The sequence below is a fragment of the Glycine max genome, chromosome 18, assembly GCF_000004515.6.
Source record: "Glycine max cultivar Williams 82 chromosome 18, Glycine_max_v4.0, whole genome shotgun sequence".
NCBI lineage: Eukaryota > Viridiplantae > Streptophyta > Magnoliopsida > Fabales > Fabaceae > Glycine > Glycine max.
In genome coordinates, this window is record NC_038254.2 from 54863567 (window position 1) to 54872543 (window position 8977).

At 30.3% G+C, this 8977-nt stretch overlaps 1 protein-coding gene across 1 annotated transcript; it reads left to right on the forward strand.

Moving 5' to 3' along the window:
* The first annotated feature begins 2559 nt into the window (after positions 1 to 2559).
* On the forward strand, positions 2560 to 8300 carry LOC100787705 (protein NRT1/ PTR FAMILY 7.3). Its single transcript, XM_003551687.4, has 5 exons — positions 2560 to 2693; positions 4228 to 4354; positions 4528 to 4745; positions 6005 to 6558; positions 7148 to 8300. Exons 1-5 carry the CDS (start codon positions 2667 to 2669, stop codon positions 8013 to 8015), a joined length of 1794 nt encoding a protein of 597 aa, XP_003551735.1. The 5' UTR covers positions 2560 to 2666; the 3' UTR covers positions 8016 to 8300.
* Positions 8301 to 8977: the final 677 nt, after the last annotated feature.

The following is an 8977-nucleotide window of genomic DNA, read 5'->3' on the forward strand; positions in this document are numbered from 1 at the left end:
ATTCTAATTTGTTTATCACACGAAACTTAATTCCACGTACCAAAAAAACGAAACTTAATTAATAATCGTCCTATGGAAAACGTCGTAGATCAGATGCAACAAGCTATAATGAATAGTAGTAATCACCAAACCCTGTAAAAAAAAATAAAAATAAAGGTACTATAGTAATCACCAAACATTATGGTGACTGGTGATTGCACGTGATTGCCAGGAAAATAAAGCCATTTCCCAATTTTTAGGAAACATTAAAATATATCCTCAAAAAGGGAAAACATTAATATCTCATACATTATCCAAGTATTTATAGTTAGGAAATTTCTTTTCAAAATAAACAAAGTTAAATCTCTTCAATATAGTATATCACTTAAAAAATTTCTTCATGAGGTAACTAATGTCATATCCCATCGCAGCGCTGTGACTGCTGGCACCAAATTAAGGTTGACTAACAATTAGATGAGTGAATATATGGCTGGCTGTATGTTTTAACTTAGTTTGCCCAGAAAGTGGACTAATAAATGCAGAATATAGAATAAACAAAGCTTTTGATCAGAAAGAATAAACATTTACATTTCTCGATAATAAAATGGAATGTATTTCGACAAACAACAATGCCACTAGGTTTCTTAAGTGCAGAAAACTTAGGCATTATAGACTCTTTAAAGACTTTCATAAAAGGTCTCATTTAAGTGAAATGTTAATCATGAAATTTCTAACACGCTTCTTTTAACATTTCTCTATTAAAAATTACTACAAAATTATGAGTAAATTCATTAAATAAGTAAAATTTATAAATTTTTGTGATTTTAAATAAATTTCAGTAGAAAATATGTTTAGAAAAATGATTGCTACTAGCTACTAGCACTTCTCCTCTAACAAATATCTACAATCGATGGATCCTAATGGTGTGTAAGTGATTGTAACATCTATATGAATAATGTATAGATTAATGTGTGTTAATCTTCAGTTGGTTAGGTATTCATTGGCCATAACGATATATATCCTTCGAATGTTAAGCCTTTAGGCAAAGGCAATCAGTTAAAGGATGACTATAATGATTTTTATTCATTACCCTGAAGAGTCCAACCTAATAGGTGAAGGTGATTTATTATACATTGGATTGGAATTATATGTGATACGAATAATATTTACTATAACAAATTTAATTGATTAGGGTTTTGTATTAATTAGCAACAAATTAAAGTACAAATTATAATATAACACACACAATTCATTTTGATTTTACTACTTAATTTTTTATTTATTTTACTACATGAATTTTTCTTATATTTGATTTTAGTACATGAGGTCAATTATTTACATGCTAATATATTAATATAATATTTTTTTTCTTTAAATTTTTTATCCCCCAACCCCAGATTCAAACACCTCCCTTTTTTTTAATTGTAGTCCTTATTTTCTGTTTATAAAAAAGTTGTCAGTAGAAAATATCAGACTATCAACACACTTTTTTTAATATATATATATATATATATATATATATATATATATATATATATATATATATATATATATATTATGTCTAATCGAAACTTAATACACATATAATATATAATAAAATTTATCTTTTATCAAATATATTTACACATACGTAGAAATTTAAGTAGTGTTATTATCAAATATTACATTTTTTTTTCTTTTACTTGAGTTTTGATTTGTTTCCTGTTTTATATTCAGAAAATCAATTTAAGAGTTCTTCTTCTTTCTTCTTTCTTCTTTTTCTTTTAAAAGAAGAAACAGGTCAATGATTTTGATTCTATTGTTATATTTACTTTCATGATATATATGATATTTACTTTTTATCAAGTTAAATTTTAAACAATTATTAATAGTAAAAATTAATCATTGTTAACTTTTTCTTATCTTAAGTTAAATTAATTTTGCCCCTCTCAAAAAAAATAAAAAAAAAATTGGTGTGGTCCCTTATGGATGCATGATAGTCACAAAGTATATCGCCACGGAATAATCATATCATCATAATTATTAATTAGACCTTAACATAGCTAGAAATAAACTCAACAACACTATACTTAGCCTTAAGACATGAAGCTATAACCATACTCACCACTCAAGGCTTGTGGGAAGCATGGTCCTGCTTAGTGAAACATACGTACCTATATATATATGCAGAGTTTTCATATTGTCGTTTCAGACTTGAGCATAGTCGTGCTTAGCAAAACACGTTCGTGCTGATGTCCCTGGGAGTGAAAAGATGAGAGTTGTATTTAGCCTCTCTTTTTTTAAACTAAAAACGATCCATTTTTTTAGAAAATTAAAATACAAACCAAATAAAAACGTAATATTTTCATATTTTACCCTTTATAATTTGAATTAAGTAGGGCATGCTAGCTTCAGCTATGTAACTACGACTGATAGCTTGCCTAATTAGAGTTTACGTACCTAAACCTTTGTCACACTTTTTCTCATTTCCTTCCCTAACCTTCTCTTTAATTAATTTGTTTGTCGTATAGATCCCAAGCGTATATTAAACGTCTCCTCCCAACTGCTATATATACTATGATCTATATTCTTCAATTTCTCATCGATCCTTTTGCAATTCTCCCTTGCTAATACTCATTTATTAAAAAATATCTCTTCCACCCCAACGGTTCACATTCCCAACGTGCAAAGACTAATTAACCACAGTAATGGGTTGTTTGTGTTTTATTAAAAAGGTCAGTTTAGGTTATTATTCTACATTTTTTTTTTCTTTCAAAATTTTCATTTTGGTAGATAAGGTGTGATCCTCATTGGTTTTCGTCAATGCTTTTTGGTCCAACTAGTTGAAAGGATCCTCTCTTGATCTAATGCATGCATGAATATTGTGAAACGTGTAAAAGCTCCCCAACTTTGGAAAGTTTGCCTATCTTGATATAACACGTGTACCATTGCACGAGGGTTGCAAATTAAATGTAATTCGATTGAAACTTCAAATGAATCATAAAAAAACTCGAGGGCATGCATGTCGTTTGTTGAATACAAATTTTATGATATGATACAAATATTAATGAAATGTCAAACAAACCAATGCTAATCAGTGCATGCATCGATCATGATCTTGCTTGCCTTCCCACACTTCAATTTCCTAAATGAATGAAATTAAAGAGATAATATACGTTGTCACGGATTCATGTTTATTCTTCTTCTTTTTTTCTGAACAATTGTTCTTCAAATTTATCATTCTCTCTCTCTCTCTCTCTCTCTCTCTCTCTCTCTCTCTCTCTCTCTCTCTCTCAACCTTTTCCAAGACATCTTTTCTTGCAAATTAAATCGCAAGCATGGATTGCTTAATTATATTATGATTTCATTTATATTTTATTAAGAGTATGCACTTCTCAACTTTTTGAATAGGCCTTATTGTTGTTATTTTTCTGTTGACTATTCTGTGAAATGTTTTATGTATACTTGTTCTTTTCCCAGTACTGCCTGTACATTCAATTTTGTATGCATCAAAGTGGAAACAAAATTCATTCAATCTGAGCATGCATGAATCTTTCCCTGCCTTCTCTTTTTTTTCTTCTTTTTTCATTACCAAAATATCACATCTGGGAAACAGTGAATGATCACTTATACACGTCAAAACAATAGAAATTTTTCCAGTCCTTCGGTAATAATATTAATTACCTTAAAATAAAACTACCTTCTTTTATATGGTTATATTTTTCTTGGTTTATATTTTAAATAAGAGTTTTCCAAATAGTGAAACTTAACTTAAGCTTGATTTATTTCCGGAATCTAATATATACTTGAATTTATTTTATTTATTTAAAATGAAATTTCTAAAAGCTTATTTTGTCTTAAAGTTAAACTAAGCTTATTTAAAAACTTATTTTATGAAAAGAATTTTTAAATAGATTAATAAATTTACATATAAATAAGTTAAACTGGTTTAAATTTTTATGTAGGCCTACATTAAAACAAATTAAAATTTAAAATATCAAAATAAAATTTTATATATCATTATTATTATTATTATTATTATTATTGTGCATAAACAATTAGCTAGCATAATAGATTAAATTTTTATGGTCTATTGTTTTGATTAATTTTTTTGAAAAAAAAAACATCTTGAAGTTATGTGATAAATAATAATACAAGTCATATTAGACAGTATGTCGTATTCCCTCAATCATATTAAAGGACATATAAATATGTTCTAGCTAGGATTCTGATCAAACTAATATCTAATTATTTTATGACTATATTCAGGACAAAATCAAGGGAAAGGTGAACAGAGACAACGAGGTTTGCACGTCGGATGGAGCTATTGATAGCCATGGTCATCCTGCAGTTCTAAAAAGAACTGGGACTTGGACTACTGGAATTTTGATTTTAGGTATCACTCAACTCATATAATATTTAGAGTTATAAGTTTTAATCTTTCAAACTTTTGGAAAAATAATACAATATATTGAGTCATAATTAGTACATATGTACCCAATTTTTTATAAAAACTTTGTGATTGAGTCGTATTTATTTGTTTGTTTACTCCGTTACGTACTCTAACAGTAAACCAAGGGCTTGCTACTTTGGCATTCTTTGGAGTTGGAGTGAATTTGGTGTTGTTTTTGACGAGAGTGATGGGTCAAGACAATGCTGAAGCAGCCAACAATGTGAGCAAGTGGACAGGGACAGTTTACCTCTTCTCTCTTCTTGGAGCCTTCCTTAGTGACTCTTACTGGGGAAGGTACATGACCTGTGCCATCTTCCAGGTCATATTTGTTATTGTAAGTTATTTTTATTGAAGCAAAACAAAAAGCACATTCACATATGTTAAACAAAAAACACATACACAATATGTTTACAGGAAAGTTGATAAAATTGATTTTGAACTAATTAGATTTATGTTTGAATGTTTTATTATAAAATTAAATTAAAAGTAAAATTCAATATAAAAATTTGAATTCAACGTATAAATTATTTAAAATTGTTTCAAGAATCAATTCTAAATTATTCTTCAACGTGACCAAACATGTGAAAATGTATCTAGAATTAATTTTGAACTCAAAATCAATTATTTAACGTTAAATCAAACACACTTGTAATCACACTTATACATTTTAATCTACCCTTCAGCAAAAATCTGATCTTCCTTAAAGAACATGATTTGTCAATTAATATTGCCCTAACCTAGTTCATTAAGGCTTAATATAGTGTGCATGGTTTTGATTGAAGTCGTCATAATTTAACATAAGTCATAACAGACAAACTTCTAATTTTGACCAAATTGTGGTTTGGGACTTATCACAACTCAAAACCAAACTTGCTATAATTAGTAGTATCTTTCATCTTAAATTTTCATATTCTGTTGCGTCATCTTTGCCTATCAGCTTACCGAATCATAATGACTTTTTAACTAAACAATAATACAAAAGTTAATATCAATTTGGTTAAGCAAGTTTATTCGATCTATACAAAAGAACTGCTATATATATTAAATTAGTAAATTCCAGTTTGGATGCAAGTTTGAAAAACTAGAAACCTTTTACCAACTAGGTCCTCAAAGTTTTAATAACGTGAGCAATCACACTTTTGACTTGCTTTGGTAAAATATAAATGCTTTTGAAGGAGCGGAAAACCGGTGGCATAACTCTTTTAAAACGAGGAATCTATTTTAGACAGTGAAATAAAAGTTACAGTTATTGATTAAAAAAATAAATATTAAAATTTAAACAAATACATAATTAGTTTATTATACATATCTTTTTGATTCATATAAAAGATAATGTGAAAGATTTATCATAAATCACACAATTTGTTCAACCGATGAAGTTGAATCCTTGACAATTTATTATACAGTTTAATCGTAATTGCAATTATTAATTAAGTTTTCAATTAATTAATGGTTATAACTCTTGACACGAGACAATTAGGTCTAGACACTTTATGATGAAAGGTGTGCGTGAATAGACACGAACTTGAGGAAGAGTTTGATGTCACGATATCTGTGTGCTCAAGAGTATTACTAATGATTTTCATATGACAGGGTTTGGTTTCATTATCATTGTCATCTCACATATCCCTATTGAAGCCGAGTGGTTGTGGTGATAAAGAATTACAATGTGGATCACACTCATCATCCCAAACGGCTTTGTTCTATCTTTCCATATACCTAGTAGCTTTGGGAAATGGAGGATACCAACCTAACATAGCCACATTTGGTAGTGATCAATTTGATGAAGGGGACCCTAAGGAACGACTTTCGAAAGTAGCATTTTTTAGCTACTTTTATTTGGCTTTGAATCTTGGCTCACTCTTCTCAAACACCATATTGGATTATTTTGAGGATAAGGGACAATGGACTTTGGGATTTTGGGCATCAGCTGGTTCTGCTGCTATTGCATTGATTTTGTTCCTTTGTGGCACACGAAGGTATAGATACTTTAAGCCTGTTGGAAATCCTCTACCTAGAGTTGGCCAAGTTTTTGTTGCAGCCGGAAAAAAATGGAAAGTCAAGGTACTAAGTGAAGAAAACCTTTATGAGGATGAAGAGTCCTCTCCCAGTGGAAGGAGAAAAATGCTCCACACCGAAGGATTTAGGTGTGTATATCATTCTCTCTCACACATTGGATAATTTGCTAATTATTCCTTAATTTTTTAGGACTATGTTTTTTTTGTTAAAAAAGGTTATAATTAACAAGGTTAGAACCTAGAATTTTGTACAAATTACTTAAACTTCTCGTCACTAGACCCATTTTAACAAGTTGGAAGTTGGTTAGTGCGTTAGACAAAATATAGATATAGTATGTACTATAGGTCAACCCTAGTAGATTAAGAATATGTTATTTTTATCTATAAATGTTAATTTTTGTTAGTGAGAGAATTGAAATTCATAACCTATCCTTTCTTCCTTCTCTTTTTATCACCAAATCAACATTATACCTTCTAGGTTAAGAATATGTTAATTTGTTAATGAGGTGTTTGGAATTATATATGGAATGTCTATATATCACTATACTCTAAGTTTTATGCTAAAAATTTATGTCTTTGAAAGCATTTAAACAAATTATAAATTGTCAGCATACTTTTGAAAAAAATAAGTGAAAGGATACAACGCTAGTTTAATTCAATTATTTTTTAAGAGCTATATGTTACCAAGTCATGGATGAAATTTATACTGATTTGTCAGGTTCTTAGATAAAGCAGCATTTATCACATCAAAAGATTTGGAGCAGCTAGAAGAGAATAAACGCAATCCATGGTGTCTATCCACTGTGACACAAGTAGAAGAAGTGAAGTGCATTCTAAGACTACTCCCAATTTGGCTATGCACCATAATGTACTCAGTTGTTTTTGCTCAAATGGCATCACTCTTTGTGGTGCAAGGTGATGCTATGGCCACTGGAATTTCAAGTTTCAAAATCCCTCCAGCAAGCATGTCCAGCTTCGACATTTTAGGCGTGGCATTCTTCATCTTCATCTATAGGCACGCCCTCGACCCTTTTGTGGCCAAAGTAATGAAATCCAAACTCACAGAGCTTCAAAGGATGGGAATTGGTCTAGTCCTTGCAATCATGGCCATGGTCTCAGCAGGGTTGGTAGAGAAATTCCGGCTGAAGTATGCAATAAAAGATTGTAACCAATGTGATGGGTCAAGTTCACTTTCAATTTTCTGGCAAGTGCCACAATATGTGCTCACAGGAGCATCAGAGGTTTTCATGTATGTGCCTCAATTGGAGTTCTTCAATGCACAAACACCTGATGGATTGAAAAGCTTTGGCAGTGCACTTTGCATGACATCAATATCACTAGGAAACTATGTGAGTAGTTTGCTTGTTGCAATTGTGATGAAAATCTCCACCAAAGGTGACATACCTGGGTGGATACCAGGGAACCTAAACTTGGGACATTTGGACAGGTTCTACTTCCTCTTAGCAGCACTAACAACAGCTGATCTTGTGGTCTATGTTGCATTGGCTAAGTGGTATAAGTCTATCCAGTTTGAAGAAAACGCTGAAGAAGACATCAAAAAGGAAAATCATGAGGTTATGGTGTAGAGAGATATGTATTACAAGATAAATCAATTGTAGTCCTGTTTTAATAATGGAGAAATCTATTATGCATTTCTCTTGTTGAAGCAGAAGAACTAGAGATTGTATTCGATTATGTATTTCAAGTAATACAATTATATTTGATATTAAAAATATTTTGTTTTGGTGCATACACTTCATCAAGATTATTATCAAGTAGTGGAAATTCTGAATATTACCAAGTGTAACACTCTGGACTTTAGTGGTTTTATTAAATAGCTTATTGTATCATTTTTTTAAACATTCATTTCATACCTCTGTCTATCATTCTCTAATCCCTTATGATAATGCTTCTGAACTTTCTAATAAAATCTTAGACAATATAAAGTATAAACAGAGCATTAAAAAAAAAAAAACTGTTGTATATATATTAAAGTTAAACAGCTGGATCCACTGGCAGCATAATATTATAGAGGACTTCACACCTTCAAGGACTCTTCTTGCCTAACCACATTTGGCAAATTTGGCTTTGCCCATTTAACTGTAATTAACATTTCTTTTCCAAATTAAAATTACTGTCGTAGTCAATCTATCATGTATATCCAAGATAGTGGAAACCACACAATTGTCTTTTTGCAAATTCTCAAAATGCAGAGTCAGATACCACAAAATCACTAGCAAAAAGGAATCAACTGCTTCTGCCTATTAATTTATTTAGTTAGGGAACATTGCAGTATTGCACAATCTCAAGCATTTCTTTTCATACATTCGCAAAACGATAAGGAGGAAAGTTCACCAAAAAAAACGATAATGAGGAACAGTATCGCTTTGTTTATTTATTTCTATCTATAAAATTTCTGCACATTATATATATTGCACAATCTTAAGGGACACTTAAGCCAATTAACATAAGAAATCGACAAAAAACAAATTCCTAATTCAACTTAGTGGCGTAATCTAGTTGTGCTTATGGTTGAAATTTTACATTG

Bases quoted from the DNA above. Each gene is read 5' to 3' on its own strand.
- LOC100787705 (XM_003551687.4), top strand. From the start codon at position 2,667: ATGGGTTGTTTGTGTTTTATTAAAAAG. The intron at 4,746-6,004 runs GTAAGTTATTTT...TTCATATGACAG, and splicing joins TCCAGGTCATATTTGTTATT to GGTTTGGTTTCATTATCATT. The intron at 6,559-7,147 runs GTGTGTATATCA...CTGATTTGTCAG, and splicing joins CTCCACACCGAAGGATTTAG to GTTCTTAGATAAAGCAGCAT.